At 35.8% G+C, this 17,151-nt stretch overlaps 1 protein-coding gene across 8 annotated transcripts in view; it reads left to right on the top strand.

The window, feature by feature from the left end:
* Positions 1 to 17,151, top strand: part of SBF2 (SET binding factor 2) — a 399,474-nt gene that overhangs the window by 188,263 nt on the left and 194,060 nt on the right. For 7 of the 8 annotated variants that reach the window (XR_013958992.1, XM_080640377.1, XM_080640375.1 and 4 more), the window contains exons 4-6: positions 7,149 to 7,271; positions 8,630 to 8,740; positions 10,386 to 10,491. Coding sequence is in view for 7 of the 8 variants with exons in the window: in XM_080640377.1 (XP_080496503.1) it covers positions 7,149 to 7,271; positions 8,630 to 8,740; positions 10,386 to 10,491 (340 nt within the window). In the remaining variant the exon portion in view is untranslated. The remainder of the gene's footprint in view (positions 1 to 7,148; positions 7,272 to 8,629; positions 8,741 to 10,385; positions 10,492 to 17,151) is intronic. The other variant, XM_080640374.1, reaches the window with a different exon arrangement.

The following is a 17,151-nucleotide window of genomic DNA, read 5'->3' as shown; positions in this document are numbered from 1 at the left end:
CTGCAGGCCTAGTCCCCCCCCCCCAAGTGTCCTCCCCTGCAGGCCTGGTCGCCCCCAACTGCCCTCCTCCCCTGCAGGCCTGGTTGCCCCCAACTGCCCTCCCCTGCAGGCCTAGTCCCCCTCCCAAGTGTCCTCCCCTGCAGGCCTGGTTGCCCCCAACTGCCCTCCCTTGTGGGCTTGGTCCCTCCCAACTGCCCTCCCCTGCTGGCCTGATGGCCCACAACTGCCCTCCCCTGCCGGACATCTTGTGGCAGCCATATTGTGTCCATATGGGGCAGCCATCTTGTGTGTTGGAGTGATGGTCAATTTGAATATTACTCTTTTATTAGATAGGATTATTATATAGGATGTTATTTCAGTAAGAATGGCAAAAAGGTTATTTCCTCATTCTTTTGATTCTTTCGCATTTATTAACTAAAATTCTTCTATTAAATGGAACTTTTATCAACTATAGTTTGACAAAAAAAGACAGTAAATTTTAATTATTTCTTAATTTTTAAATGTTTAGAATGTAGATTGGTACTGTAACAATTTTCAGTAATGACTAATTAAAGAAATTATTATTATGAACTTATGGATTTTTGTGTATTTAATGAATTTTAACCAACTGTAATTTTATTTTGATTCTGTTAGTCTTTGACAGATTCTTTACTTTTTATTTTTATTTTCTTTATTGATTACGGTATTACATATGTGCCCTTATTCCCCCATTTCCCCCACCCCCCCTTCATGCCCTCACCCCCCTGGTGTCTGTGTCCATTGGTTATGCTTAAATGCATGCATACAAGTCCTTTGGTTGGTCTTTCCCCCTTACCCCCACCCTCCCCTGCTTTCCCTCTGAGGTTTAACAGTCTGATCAATGCTGCTCTGTCTCTGTATCTGTTTTTATTCATCAGTTTAGAGTCTTTACTTTTTGATACAATAAGATGAATAGGCTCATTTTGTACATTTTTCTGACCTGGCTATAGAATGTCATTTCTCTGAGGAGTCCTGGTTTCCTTTACTGGGAAATAGTATTTAATAGATTTTTTTATTGAATAAATAAATTAATAACTCTGATATAATCCTTAGTACATTGTCTGGCATATGGAATATAATATGTTATCCTTATATTAAGTAGTATCCTTATATATAAAGAGTAGTGCTTCTCAGATGTGATTCCTAGACCAGCAGTATTAGTATCACTGGGGAACTTGTTAGAAATGTAAATTCTCAGCCTCTACCTTACTGAATCAGATATGCTAGGGCAGTGGTCAGCAAACTCATTAGTCAACAGAGCCAAATATCAACAGTACAACGACTGAAATTTCTTTTGAGAGCCAAAAACCGACTTCTGCTCATGGGCCACGAAGTTTCAATCGCACTGTACGTGCGCACCCGCACGTGGTATTTAGTAGAAGAGACACACTCAAGGGGCCAAAGAGCCGCATGTGGCTCGCGAGCCTCAGTTTACTGACCACTGTGCTAGGGGTATCTGAAATCATTTTAACAAGCCCTGCATGTTGCACACCAAAGACTGAGAACCACTGACCAAGAGTAACTAGTCTCGTGAGAATGGGCCACAGGCATGCTGAATATTTTCTTTTGGCAACTGTGCAGCACCCTACCTCCCAAGCAATCTTGTCCATTTTCTAATATTTTTAAGTCTTACATTTACTTTATGAAGTACTAAAGGCCCGGTGCACGAAATTCGTGCACTGGTGGGGGGGTGTCCCTCAGCCCAGCCTGCACCCTCTCCAATCTGGGACCCTGAGACATCCCTGCCCGTCAGACATCCCTCTCACAATCCAGGACTGCTGGCTCCCAACAGCTCACCTGCCTGCCTGCCTGATTGCCCCTAACCACTTCTGCCTGCCAGCCTGATCATTCCCTAACCACTCCCCTGCCAGCCTGATCAACGTCTAACTGCTCCCCTGCTGGCCCGATTGCCCCTAACTGCCCTCCCTGCAGGCCTGGTCACCCCCAACTGCCCTTCCTTACAGGCCTGGTCCTCCCAACTGCCCTCCCCTGCAGGCCTGGTCGCCCCCAACTGCCCTCCCCTGCAGGCCTGGTCGCCCCCAACTGCCCTCCCCTGCAGGCCTGGTCTCCCCCAACTGCCCTCCCCTGCAGGCCTGGTCACCCCCAACTGCCCTCCTTGCAGGCCTGGTCCCTCCCAACTCGCCTCCCCTTGAATTGGGCCATGGATAGTTATTCCAGTATTGTTAACTATATTCCCCATGCTTTACCTTACATACCTGTACCTATTTTGTAACTACCAGTTTGTACTTCTTAATACCCTCACCTTTTACAAGAAAAAGTTGAGAACTCCTTTATATTTTATCTCCTTTGCTTGGCATTGTACAAACAAAATTTCCATATCAAAGTCTGAGAAATTCTGCAGCAAAGAAATCTTTTTAACTTGGCTTTATTTTACTGTTTCCAAAATTCTTTGATTAGTAGACCATTTCCTAAGTAATATCTATTTGTTTCCAATAAAAGACTCCTTGGAAAATGCTGCCTTATGAGTATATTAAAAAAATAACAAACTTGTGGACTTTGTGCCACTCAAAAATAGGAAGCTTTCTAGGTGAATACTAGTATATAGAGCCCCATAAACCAATTTGTTCTACCTTCAAGATACTGTAAAGCCAGGAGCTATTGAAGGAGAAATACTAGCGTATTTGTGTGTGTGTGTGTTTTTTGCTAGAGGTAGACTAGATTCTGATTGAAGACTAGTGACCTAATTTGTATAAAGCCTTTTCATCCTAAAATGTGTTTTTTTCACATAGTCATCATTTTCCAGACCAATGCAGGATCAACTAGGTTTTATTATGTGGACATGTAACAGATTAACAGATTATTTGGCAAGAAATAAAGATGCTTGTCAGAGGGAATTGTAGACTTTACAGGATTTTGCAACTACTTAGACTCCTTTATTTTCAATTTTGAAAAAATTTTAAGTCCTTAAATTGCTTTACAGAGGCAATTCTAGGTAATGGTACACTGTAACAAATTACTTACATTTGAAAAAAGGAATGTAGAACTGAAAGTTTGTTATTTGCATAATTCCTTTTGTCCTTTTAAAACTGTGTTTTTAAAAAGTCTATAGGAAGATTTTAGTGTGAAATGGTGTTATTGAAAATGAACTCAGTACACAGAGGATATTGAATGAAACAAATCTTTTCCGGGTAGAAGGGACAGGAATCAAGTATTAGAAGTGCAACAAAGATGAGGTTGAAGTGCTTAGCCTGAGTGATAGGATAAACTTTCTAAAGATTGTGCCCATCTACAGTATGGATACATTCCATAAAACCAATAATCTAGAAATTATTAGCATTTTTGTCACAGGATATGTTTAAAGGGCAGTAGCACTTTGGGGGCAAATTTATATGGTGGATACTAATTTATCCCATATTATTGAAGTAGAGAAACTATGAACTATAAGAATGTAAACTGCATAGAAGTTGGGAATCCCACTAGCAGATATAGTCCATAATAATAATAGGTAGAGAAAGGTCTATAAATGTGCAAGTTGTAGCTTATGCTTGTGATACATATTAGAGTAAGGTGATCTTGCAGTCATTGTGAGTCAGTTCAGTAAACAGTGTTTAAAATAAATTTGTATCTTTAAGGAGACCTATTTAAGCCAAGGAATAATCTTAGGCTAGAACACTTGCAAATATAGTTCAGTGAGATAAAATATGTGAAAATTTTTATACAATAAAATATTAAATTGCAGGGCATTATTATAGCACCTATTACATTCAAAACCTATTTTTAATTTATTGCTTATTAAGTTTACAGATACTTTCAATATGTGAAAATCTCTCATTGTAAAACACAAACCAAATAAAGCCAATATAATTACATAATTATTACACAAAAGATACTCTAATGGGTATAGAGAAGAGGCAATATCCCTTATATCAGGAGTGGGGAATATCTGACCACAGGCTACATAAGGCCAGTGAAATCATTTGGTCTGGCCCTACCAAGGCATTAGGGGTGAGTTAATTAAATGTTTGACCAAATATAGCAGGCTAATTTTTAATTTGATAATTTTGTATGGCTCGAAAATGATGTTATAATATCCAAATGGCCGTTGGCAGAAAAAAGGTACCCCACCCCTGCCTCACATGATAAGTTAATAGAAAAATCTGATAAAAAACACCACGTTATCATCTAAAACAAACCTTATTTTGATCAACTGTTTAGAGGTTTAAATTTTTTTTATCATAGCAGTACATTTTGCTTTGAAAAAAGAAATATGAATTTTCTCCAAACTTAAGATGTATTCTTGTATGAGAGATATTGGAATTTAGAATAACAACATCTTATGATTTATGGCCCACTTACAAAGTAAAGGTCAACATCTGTAATAAAAGGATATAAACACTGATTTAAATTATATTGGATCTTCTTTCTTGTTAACTATTCTGTTTAAAGAACTTAATTAAGCTTTAAGAAATGACCGATGCATTCTATTTTGTGTTTTGGTTAAAGTAGGTTACTGGTCATTTATTTGAAGTGGTTATCTACTTACATAAGCTGACTTCTAATGTTACTCTAGGGCATTTATCACGATCTCATAAAAATGTGGATAACTTTATCTCTTTTAAGAATTTCAGTCATTCTTTTGTCATTTCAAATTTATTAGTAAACCATGAAGAATATGATTCATTAGGTGTGGAAATCTTTGATAAATTTATATTCATCACATTTTTTATTATTTCTGAGGATTCCAGAAAGCAAGCAACCTAATTTTAGCTTTTGCTTTGTAACAAATGAAAATCTTTCAAAAGCATATGGACCATATCACACATATAAAAACTAAATGGATAGTTCCTCTTTGGATATATGCAGTAAGTAAATAAGTATCAACTATGTGCTCAGCTCAGCTCTTGTTTTAGGAAGTGGGAAATTATCAGGGAAGAAACTAGACAGAAATCCTGGTCTTCATGGAGCAAAACACAAGATAAATGGGATGGATAATACAGTGGATGGTAACAAGTGCCATGGATGAAAATAAAGCAAGGAAAGTGAATAGGGAGTGTTAGGGCCTAGCAATTTCAAGCAGAGTGCCAGCAAAAGCTTAAAGAGCAGATGTCCCTTCAATAAAGACCTAATGGAGATGACAGAATTAGTCATTAGCATATCAGTGGAAAGAGTATTCCAAGCAAAGGAACAATGAACAAATGCTTAGGACCCTTGGGAGGATGCCCAGCGTGTTTAAGGAGCAGCAGGGAAGCAAAGTGGAGCTAAAGAGGAATAGAGCAGACTGAGGGAGGCTGTTACCATAATCCAGGCAAGCAGTGATGGTGCCTCATAGTATTGTGGTAGCAGTGGAGAGAGGGTGAGAAATCAGGATTTGCTGGCAGTTTGGATATGGGATATGAAAGAAAGGGGAATCAGGATTTTTGATTTGCTAAATGGAAGAATAGGATTTTCACTAACTGAGATAGGGAAATACTGCAGGAGGAGTAGAATTTTGGGGGGAAAGATTGAAGCTATGATTTGGACATGTTTGAGATACCTGTTAGTCATTCAAGTGGAGATGTCAAGTTGGATGTGGCATTTTGGGGAGAGGTTTGGCAGGAGGAATAAGTATGAACAAATGTGATATGTTGCCGAATTGTACCAGGTATTGAGAGTAAGAGAAAAATCAGTCAAGGAAAGGCTTCAGGAAGAAGATAAATTTTAAGCTGACCTTTGATTATTGGAAAGAAAAGAAAAGAGGATTCTAGTTAGAAAAAAATGTCCTTACATCTTATAGTACCATCTAGAAATCTGAATGCTTTACTACCTTGTCTTATTTTTTACTTAGAACTTTTATAGTACATTATATAGTATTATGGAACAGTAGGTGCACAGGAAATGTTTATTAATTAATAAATGAGAATAATATTGTTCAAAGTTTATTTCATTAACCAATATTTAGTCATTGAAACTAATTTTTTTATTTTACATGTTTTTATTGTGCTAGAATATATATGACAAAAATTTTGCCATTTTAACCATTTTTAAGTGTACAGTTCAGTAGCATGAAGCTCATTCTGAAACTTAGTTTTGTGTATAAAAATATTCTTTCTTTTAAAAAAATCAACTTTGTTGCTTAGGGCCAAAAGGAATTTAGAGCTGATTGGGCTTTACTTCTGAGAGCATGGAGCATTCTGCAAGCCTTGGAATTCTAAATGAGTATCACTTTTGTTTGAAAGGTTTAGACAAGCAGGAAAACAGAAATAAAAACTAGTGCCTGACTTCTGAAACAGATTTTTCTTTTCTTGAAAATTGACTTTACATTAAAAAATTTTTTTTATTGATTAAGGTATTACATATGTGTCCTTATCCCCCCCACCCCATTATCCTCCCACCTCCCCATTCATGCCCTCACCCCCTGGTGTCTGTGTCCATTGGTTAGGCTTATATGCATGCATACAAGTCCTTTGGTTGATCTCTCCCCCCCTTACCCCCACCCTCCCCTACCTTCCCTCTGAGGTTTGAGGGTCTGATCGATGCTTCTCTGTCTCTGGATCTGTTTTTGTTCCATCAGTTTATGTTGTTCATTATATTCTACAAGTGAGTGAGATCATGTGATATTTATCTTTCTCTGACTGGCTTATTTAGCTATGTTCATAGCAGCACAATTTACCATAGCTAAGATTTGGAAACAGCCTAAGTGCCCATCAGCAGATAAGTAGATTAAAAAACTGTGGTACATCTACACAATGGAATACTACGCTGTGGTTAAAAAAAAAAAAAAGGAATTCTTACCATTTGCAATAGCATGAATGGAACTGGAGAGCATTATTCCATTTAAATGAATGTGCTTTTTATTTTGGGCATTGCTATTTAAAATAAGTTGAATATGTCTAATTTACCTTTTATTACTGGTACCTCACACAGACACCAGATGCTCAAATAAAGTTGTGGTATATATTTGGAACTTCAGGAGCTTTTAAAAAATGAATTAAGTGTGTCCTGATTTATAATTTTGATGACTTTCAAAGTATGCTCTTTATTTTTAGTTTCAGTTTTGTAAACTGTATTATAAATTACATTTTGCAATTAAATTTGGATTTTGTAAATTATATGGAAGTGTGATAACGTCTTTCTTTTGTGAGTTATAAATCTAGGGAATTCTGTGTTGGTTACGGTACCTCTTTTTCTAGGGAACAAAAAAGGAAGAGATTGAAGGTGAAGTGGAAGTGACTGGTTTAATTCAGCCTGCTGAAGTGTTTGCTCCCAAAAGCCTGGTGCTGGTATCCAGATTGTATTATCCAGAAATTTTTAGGGTAAAGAACTCCTCATTGTCATCATTGACATATATTATTGTATAAATCTGTTTTGAGTGAACCATGGTAATAAATTCTTAGTATTTAAAACATCTTTATATCTAAAATAAATTGATTTGGGAATTTATCAATAAAATTACTGTTAACAGCAGACATATTTTCATATTGGATGAAATAAATACCTGAGTAAGTTAATGTGACTATTTAAATTTTAAGAATGTAGTGCATTTTTCCAAAATATTTTTTCTGACTCCAAAATGTATGTATCTTAAAGAAATAATTTGATTACCTGTAGCATATTTAAAATACATTAGTGATATAACTACTTTGTGTATTTTTATTCACCTTCTTTTGTTCAATAGGGGTTGAAATAAAGAAGATGGGTATTTGTGTTTTCAAATAGTTCTGATCCTACCCCTGCCAACATAGCTTTAGAATATTTTTTACTGTCAGATATTTTGCTTTCTAGACACTCAGAATTTTCAAGTGTAAGAAAAAATTTTAATTTAGATATAAATATATGTAGGACTTGGAAGAAGAGGGCTTACTTTTTTCTTATTTCAGTTGCTACCTTTAGTTTTAGTAATGTTACCATGGTCCAAAATTATAGTTCATTGGAAATATAAATTATACCTAAAAAGTTCCCAAGGATTTGGGAAATTAATCATAATTTCTGGCACACTTTTCCATATTATTGAGGTTACATGTATGTTAGAAAAATTAATTTGGTGTCAATATTTCAGTGACAGTGACATGATTCCTAACAAATAAAAATGTTTTAGAGTTACAAAACTTAAGCTGAAAGATTTATAAAGATTGCATTTTGTCTTCCTTTTTATCACCTACTTCCTTCTGAGTTTAAAGTGTTAATCATATCTTGTTCCTATTTTTTTCTTTTTGTAATAATTCATATAAGTTAAATTTTTATGTAGAATAAATGTTCTGAATTTATAAGAATCACAAAAGATAAAATTTCTAAATGTTTATCTTGAAATTTGGTGTTTTGCAAAGTAAGTTGAGACAAAAAAAAAAAAACAAAAAACCAACCCACACACAATAACAACAGTTTTAAGACCCACAAATTTGCTAGAGTGGTTATCTCAGCACTAATACCTGTTTTACAAATTATGGATTTCTGCTTTTTATAAACTCCTCTCAAAAGCTCATTTAGAGCTTCTGATCTGGAGGAAAACTTAATAAACTTAATAACATTTGCTGCTTAAAATTTATTTCATGGTCACTGTCCAATGTACTCTGCTAGGTTCAAAGAGAAATTTTCCTAGGGGCAGATGTCACAACAATTTATTTTTAGTGTCTACTCTTTTCATGAACTAACTACATGCATCTCCCTTTTGCAGGCTTGCCTGGGTTTGATCTACACTGTATATGTGGACAGTCTGAATGTCTCTTTGGAAAGTCTCATTGCAAACCTGTGTGCGTGCTTTGTCCCAGCGGCTGGAGGGTCTCAGGTAAATTGAATAAAAAAGGTAGTGATAAGGGCCTGTTTCTCTTATCCTCTCTCCCAGTTAATTTAATTTGTGAAGAAAAGGGGAAAAAAAGAATTCTTTAAATATTTTCATTTTAAAGAGTATTTTAGTTTAGTTAAGGATTGTCCCTGTGGTCTGCCTTCTAGAGACCCAAGATTCCATTCTTTTCTTAGGTCATGAGGTTAATTTTAACACAGGGGTCACCTTTCACATAGCATAATTAGAAGTCATATTTTGTGTAACTTGAACTCCAGTTTACATTTTCTTGGGAATATACTTTTTAAAGTGGAACTTTTAAAATGTGTTCTTTACACCCCTTTTATTCCTCTATATTGTTATACCTCATTTAATTAACTTAAATCAGAAAATTTTTGAGTGAAAAAATTAGATAACATTAAGAAAATTCTCAAAACAGTTTCTTTGTAATCTTACAATTATTTCTGAATAGATTCATTAATTCATTTCCCTGAATAACAATAATTATATGTGGTCCTAAAGCTATTTTGTGTGTTGTGTGTAATCTTTAATAGAATAGCTTACATTTAAATTTGAAAGGGTTTATTTTTCTTATTTCAGTTTGCTATCTTTAATAATAACAATATTGACCATGGTCCAAATTCACAGATCTTTGGAAAGTATAATATATACCTGAAGTTTTCCTCAGGATTTTCCTATAGATTGAGCCTCAAGTGAGAAACTTAATTAAGCTCTTTTACTAACATAAAACTTTCTCAAAGTGGTCATGTGATTTTCATCTTCTGTATCTCTTAAGATGATCATATCTGTATCTGAAATAGAAAAATAAGAACCTCAGCTCTATGATTTAATGTTTCTAAGGCACCATACGTTTTTTTAAAAGACTCTTCTCCTTAAGAGTCTTTTTTAAAGACTCTTCTCCTTAAGAATTGATTAATTGATCACTTATTTTGCTTATTCTTATGTAAATTACATGGTTTAACCTCAGTCTGACCAAGATTATTTACAAAGAAATAACCATTTTTTTTTCACTGTCTTTTGCCTTTTTAACTGTCTTCTGTGTATCCCAGTGTCTTTTGTTATTTTAAGTTTTTATCCCCCTTTTTGCCTTCCTTACTCTTCTAGCTCTGCTCCAAGGGTAGAATTTGAAGTGTGAGTTTGGTCACAATTGGACCTAAGTTTTAAAGCAGTGTAATTGTTTTATGGGCCTTTATTTTAATGGGATTTTTGTTGACTTTATTTTGTAATTTAAAAATGTTTATTGTGGCTGCCAGAAATTTTAAAATTACATATGTGGTTCATATACTATTTCTCTTATTTTCCCCAGTTTTATTGAGATATAATTGGCATATAAATGTTGACTTTAACATTTTGTTATTTTTTAGGTAAGTATGATTGTCAATGATTTTGTATTTCATTGTTACTAAATTTTCAACTTTCAACTACTGAATTTTCTTGTACCATATTCACTTGGGCACAGAGTAACTTGAATGTTTTGGATTATGTTATTACCCTTTGCATCCATTAATTGGATCTTAATATGCTCATCATTGGCTTGAAATCTGAACAACAAAGGGATTTTTTTTTTTACCTTAAGAAAATGTCTGAAAAGAAATCATTTATGTGTTTATGTGTTTTTCCTGTTCTGCAGAAGCTGTTTTCCTTGGGAGCAGGAGATAGACAGCTGATCCAGACCCCTTTGCATGATAGTCTTCCTGTCACAGGCACTAGTGTGGCTCTCCTGTTCCAGCAGTTGGGTATGCTCTCTGATTTTCAAACTCCTCTTGTGGAAGCCTACCAAAAAAAAAAAAAAAAAAAAAAGATTTATTTTAAGCTCACATGACCTGACATGAATCAAGAAAATAAAAAGCAAACCATTAAATACCTGATATGTAAAATATATAATTACATGGGTAATATTCTTTTTTAAAAAAGAAAACACACAAAACACTTTAATTCAGGCCCTTTTTGCTCTGGAGTCAATTAGACTTTTCAAAAGTAGACATATTTTCTTTATGCTTTAAAAGACGAAAAGATAGTGTATTTTGCTTTTCCTTAGATGAATTAGTTTTGTAGAATTTTGTCCAATGAAACTAAAAATCTTGTCATTCTTATCCCACCAAAAAAGAATAGAGAATTGGGGGGAGGCACTAGAAGTGCTCTCTGTACATTGGACAGCTCTGTGCTTCATTTAAGGAGTAATATAATTTAACAGTAAGCATTTCAGAGATTCCCATTTACTTTACCACTTAATTGCCCTTTATATATGACTGCACATGAGTGCCCCACTCTCTTTGATTCAGCCTTTGTCATTGTTCTCCATCTGTGTTTGTCTTTTTCCAGTTATAACCTTTCCTTCCCTGGATTTCATACTCTGCTTCTCCATAGAATTCTTAGTTCCTTGCACAAATTTTGCTCCTTGTTCAGCTCTGTACCTTATCACTTCTTTTTTACTAGTGACTCCATCCTTATTCTTCTGCTGCTATTTCAATCAGTCAAATTTAGAAAGCCTTAGAAGAGATTAAACATAAGTAGAGTTTTCTAGTATCCTAATAAAGATGGCTGGTGATACCAATTTCAAAGCGTGGCTCTTCCCCTTTACATCTGCCTCCCCTCAATAGTTCAAACTCTAAACTCTTTTCTTTTCTTTCCCCCTGAAAGTAGTAATCTTTGAATTACTACAGAGTGTCTTAGAAATTGGAATCTGTTTTATTAAATAGAATCAAAGGTGTATTTTCCTATTTTTCTGATCCAATGTAAAGACTTTAAAGGTAGAATCTAGTAATATAGTCTCCAGGAACATCTAAGAACTTTGAAGGAGACAAGCTGCACAAGTAAAATGCTAATTATTAAATACAGCACCCAATATTTAAGGAAAAAATACTTTCATAAAGATTTTTTTAAAGTTTGCTTTATCAATCATTTCCTTTTCATGCATTGATTCATTAGGATTAAACAAAACCAATTCCTAATTTTCAGAAAAATTAGAACTCTATAATGTTTAATTATCCTTTATATGGGTAGAGTGAGATAGTAAGCCAATGGTAACAGTAAGTTTGCTTGTTTCGTAATTCAAATATAGCTGGAAAAAGTAGGGCAAAGTTCTTCTTGATTTAGGAGTGTTTATAACATATTCGCTAATCTGTGCATTTGATTTCTATGGTTTTCTATATTTGTGTTTTATTTGCAATAAAAATACTTTTTAAAACTTGTAAAACTATATAACTTTATATATATAACTTATTATTTAAGTGCAATGCTTGAACAAATTAGAAATTTTATTCTTTTAAGTTAACAAAATGTCTAGAGATAGGCAGTACAGGGTTAACATATTGATTCCCAGGTATTCCCAGGGATTGTATAGAAATTCTTCTCTATATTTTTCCCCTATTTATTAATATGGAGTTTTCCCTTACTAGACTATGAGCTTCAAGAACTTTATGATAAGAGAATAATCAAAGAATAACTAGAACTTATTTGTGTCCCATATGTCTGGCATAGTGCTTTGGGTACAGAAGGCATCAGTGGTTGTTGAATAAATGAATGAATGTGCTAGCCATGAAGAGAATGGCAATTTTCATTCATTAGGAGATATTCTGTGAATGGACGAAGTGTGCCAAAACACATGATGATTAGTCATTTGAAGATCAAATTTTATTCTTTTACTCTTAAGAATTTTGAGCTTAATTATCTTTTGCTTACATATTCAAAAGTTAATTTTTCAGGGAAAGAATGAGGAAATGATAAGACAGGAAAGGAGAAAGAAAGCTGCCTCTGAAACAGTGCTGTATGCAGAGTTGTAGTTTCTAGATTATGTGGTACTGATGATTGTGTCTAAAGGCATGTTCTTATCACCAGTCATTTCAGTTGGACTGTTATTGAAAGCCAATGTTAGACCATTATCAAAGTTCACTCTCTGGGTTGGGGGTGGGTGGTGGTGGTGGATTTTACAAAGCACAGACAGGAAGCAGATAGGACTATAAGATTCTTTTGTAGCCTTGACTAGTTTTCCTGTGAAAGGTCTCATTGTATGATAACGTTTCCTTGTGTCTTCTCTCTAAGGATTGTTATGATAATAAATTTGTTTTCTACATTTTGAGAGTTCTCTGGGTTTGCCTGAAGTCATTACATGGACTTCCACCATCACGCATCTCATTCATTCCCCATAATTTCTTGTTAATTACTTTCATTTCTTACTTGCCATCTTTTTTTGTTTGTTTCTTGTTGCAGCTCATGTGAACTATTTTTGTTTACCTGAAGATTTGCGCAATAAGTATGGAAAGCTATAGTTTTTATTATGTTAATAAGATTGTATTCATAGGAGCTGGCTTTTATAGCCCCTCCGATTTTTTAATCGAATTCATAGCTGTTTAACTCAGGTGTCTCTCCTTGCCCCAAATAATTTTGTGAAATTCTCATAACATCTGTTGTCATACCTATTTATAAAATTTGGATTTTAACTGCAAACACACTAGTTTTAGAATACTTATTCCCAGTATTTACAGTATATTATTTAATAGACTTTTTAAAAAAATCACAAAGATAAATATCACATGCTCTCACTCATATCCTATCTAATAAAAGAGTAATATGCAAATTGACCATCACTCCAACACACAAGATGGCTGCCCCCATGTGGTCAAAGATGGCTGCCCCCATGTGGACACAAGATGGCCGCCACAAGATGGCCAGCAGGGGAGGGCAGTTGGGAGGGACCAGGCCTGCAAGGGAGGGCAGTTGTGGGCGATCAAGCCTGCAGGGGAGGGGAGCTAGGGGTGACCAGGCCAGCAGAGGAGGGAAGTTGGGGGTGACTGGGCCTGCAGGGAAAGGCAGTTGGGGGGGGGGCCCAGGCCTGCAGGGGAGGGCAGTTAGGGGCAAACAGGCTGGCAGGGGAGCAGTTAGGCATCAATCAGGCTGGCAGGGGAGTGGTTAGGGGATGATCAGGCTGGCAGGCAGAAGCGGTTAGGGGCAATCAGGAAGGCAGGCAGGCGAGCAGTTGGGAGCCAGCAGTCCTGGATTGTGAGAGGGATGTCCAACTGCCCATTTGGGATCGGGCCTAAATGGGCAGTTGTACATCCCTCGAGGGGTCCCAGATTGGAGAGGGTGCAGGCTGGGCTGAGGGACACCCCCCTGTGCACGAATTTCGTGCACCGGGCCTCTAGTGTGGGATATAATGATCAACAAAATTTGATGAACAAGAATAGATCCAGAGACAAATGACGGGGAAGGGGGGGCGTGTTAGAGAGCAACCAAAGGACTTGTATGCACCCATATTAGCATAACCAATGGACACAGACACTGGTGTGGTGGGGGGATGGCTGGGGGGGTCAATTGGGGAAAAAGGAAACATTTAAAACTTTAGACAATAAAAAAAATTTAAAAATAAAAATCACAGACTAAAATGATGTTGGGCCTTCAGCCATTGTCACTCTGTTTTCCTAGTCAAACAACATTATTCTTGTATCATCTGTGTTTATACTTTTTTCCAGCTGTAATTGATGAGATATTATTGACATATAATACATGTAAGTTTAAGATTTACAATGCGATGACTTGATGCACTTACATATTGCCAAATGATTACCACAGTGAGGTTAGTTAAACTTCCATACCCACACATAATTATCGTGTTTATGTGTGTGTGTGTGTGTGTGTGTGTGTGTGTGTGTGTGTGTTAATTATAGTCACCATGCTGTTCATTAGATCCCCAGAATTTATTCATGTTATACCTGGAATGTGTACCAACATTTTCCCATTTCCCCTAACCTTTAACACCAGGCAACAACCATTCAACTCTCTATTTGTATGAGTTCATATCTACATATAAGTGAGAACATGAAATATTTGTTTTAGTCTGTCTGACTTGTTTCACTTAGCATAATGCTTTCAAGTTTTCTCCATGTTGTCACAAAAGGCATGATTTGTTTTTATGGCTGAATAATATTCCATTGCATTATATATACCACATTTTCTTTATACATTCATTCACTGATGGCCACTTAGATTGTTTCTATGTCTTGCCTGTTGATTCCTCTTTGAGATAGTGATTTCATTTCCTTTAGATATATATGCAGATGTGAAATGACTGGATCATGTGGTAGTTCTATTTTTAAATTTTTGAGGAATCTCCATACCGTTTTTCATGATGGCTGGAAATAATCCGACCAACAGTGAACAATGGTTCTCTTTTCCCCACAGCCTTGCCAACACTTATCTCTTTTCTTTTTTATAATAAACATTCTAACAGGTATAAGATAATATCTCATTGTGGTTTTTACTTGCATTTCCTTGATGACTGTGATGTTGAGTATTTTTTCGTGTACCTATTGGCATTTGTATGTCTTCTTTGGAAAATTGTCTATTCAAGGCCTTTGCCCAGTTTTTAATCCAATTGTTTGTGGGTTGTTTTTGTTTGCTATTAATTGTATGAGTTTCTTACATATTTGGATATTCATTTCTTATTAGATAGATGATTTACATATATTTTGTTTTACTCTGTAGGCTTTTTATTTTACTGATTGTTTCTTTTGCTGTACAGAAACTTTTTAGTTTGATGTAGACCTATTCGCTTATTTTTGTTTTTGCTGCTTGGACTTTTGGTGTCACATGCAAAAATCATTGCCAAGATCAATGCCAAGGAGTTTTCCCTCCTGTTTTTTCCAGTAGCTTTATAGTTCGGATTGATTTTTATTCCAGTTTTCCCAGTTTATTTATGTAACATTCGTACTTGTTTTAGTGTTATTCTCAGTTATAATGGGAAAAATGAAATAGACATTTTCCTTTCATTATATGGAGTAAAAAATCTAGTTGGAGAAATTTGAGTATACATAATTTAGACCATTACTATCAATGGCATAATCCCCTCTAGGTGAAAAAGGAATGGTGTTTTACAATATCTATGGTCAATCATTTTTTAACAGTTTGAATATCAGCTATTTTCCTTAGTGATTTGAAACAAATGAAATCTTCTCACAACCCTATTCTGGAGCACTTTTTTGAAGAAATGGCTCACAATGTGTACTCAATTGTAGAGGCCTAATGATCTCTAGGGAAGATAGTTCTAACTTAATTTGTTGCAATAAATGTCACAAAGAGTAAAGTTCCTGTAATGCCCACCTGCAGGAATGTATTTTATTTTCATTAAATGTTTACAAAGCCACTACCATGTACTAGGTCCTGTGCTAGTAATAGGAATAGAAATATAAAAAAATCATAGCCCTAGAGGACCTGAATAGACATTTCTCCAAAGGACATACAAATGACCAAGAGATGTATGAAAAAATGCTCAAGGTCACTAATCATCAGAGAAGTGCAAACTAATACCACAATGCGATATAACCTCACACCTGTCAGAATGGCTATTACAAAAAAATCAACAAACAAGTGCTGGTGAGGATGTGGAGAGAAGGTAATATTAGTTCACTGCTGATGGGAGCACAGATTGGTGTAGCCACTATGGAAAACAGTATGGAGTTTCCTTAAAAAATTAAAAATGTAACTTTCACTTGACCCAGTGATCCCACTTCTAGGAATATATCCTAAAACCCCCCAAACACCCATCAGAAGGAATATATGCACTCCCTTATGTTCATAGAAGCATTATTTACAATAGCTAAGATTTGGAAACAGTCCAAGTGACCATCAGTAGATGAATGGATAAAAAAGCTTAGGGGACTGATCGGCATGGCTCAGTGGTTGAGCATCAACCTATGAACCAGAGGTCACAGTTTGATTCCTGGTCGGGGCACATGCCCAGGTTGAGGGCTAGATCCCCAGTGTGGGGCGTGCAGGAGGCAGCTAATCAGTGATTCTCATCATTGATGTCTCTCTCTCTCTCCCTCTCCCTTCCTCTCTGAAATCAATAAAAACCCATTTTTAAAAAGCTGTGGGACATGTACACAATGGAATACTATGCATCTGTAGAAAAGAGGAATGTCTTACCCTTTGGGACAGCATAGATGGACATGGATACTACTATGCTAAGTGATATAAGCTAATCTGAGAAAGACAAATATCACATGATCTCACTTACTTGTGGAATCTAATGAATAAAATGAATAGACCAACAAAATGAGAACCAAAGCATGGAGGCATGGAGCAGACTGACATACCTCGATGTGGGAATTGGGGGGAGAGAAGAGGTAAATCAAAGCACTCAAAAGCTATACTTATATGCATAGCTTATGGATACTGGTAATAGGGTGGTGAAGACCTAGGGGGGTAAGTAGGAGCTGGGAGGAGGAGGATAGACAAGGGGGGAAAGGGGAGACATCTGTAATACTACCAACTATATATATATTTTAATCATAGCCCTTATCCCAGATATACTTTTAGCCTAGTGGAGAAATGGATATGTTTTAAAAATTATAGTGCAGTATAATTAGTGCAGTAATAGAGATACCAAGAGCTAATGTTTA

The sequence above is a fragment of the Plecotus auritus genome, assembly GCF_963455305.1.
Source record: "Plecotus auritus genome assembly, chromosome: 9".
Taxonomy (NCBI): Eukaryota; Metazoa; Chordata; class Mammalia; order Chiroptera; family Vespertilionidae; genus Plecotus; species Plecotus auritus.
Note: the sequence above shows the minus strand (reverse complement) of the source record. Positions and strands in the feature narration are given on the sequence as shown.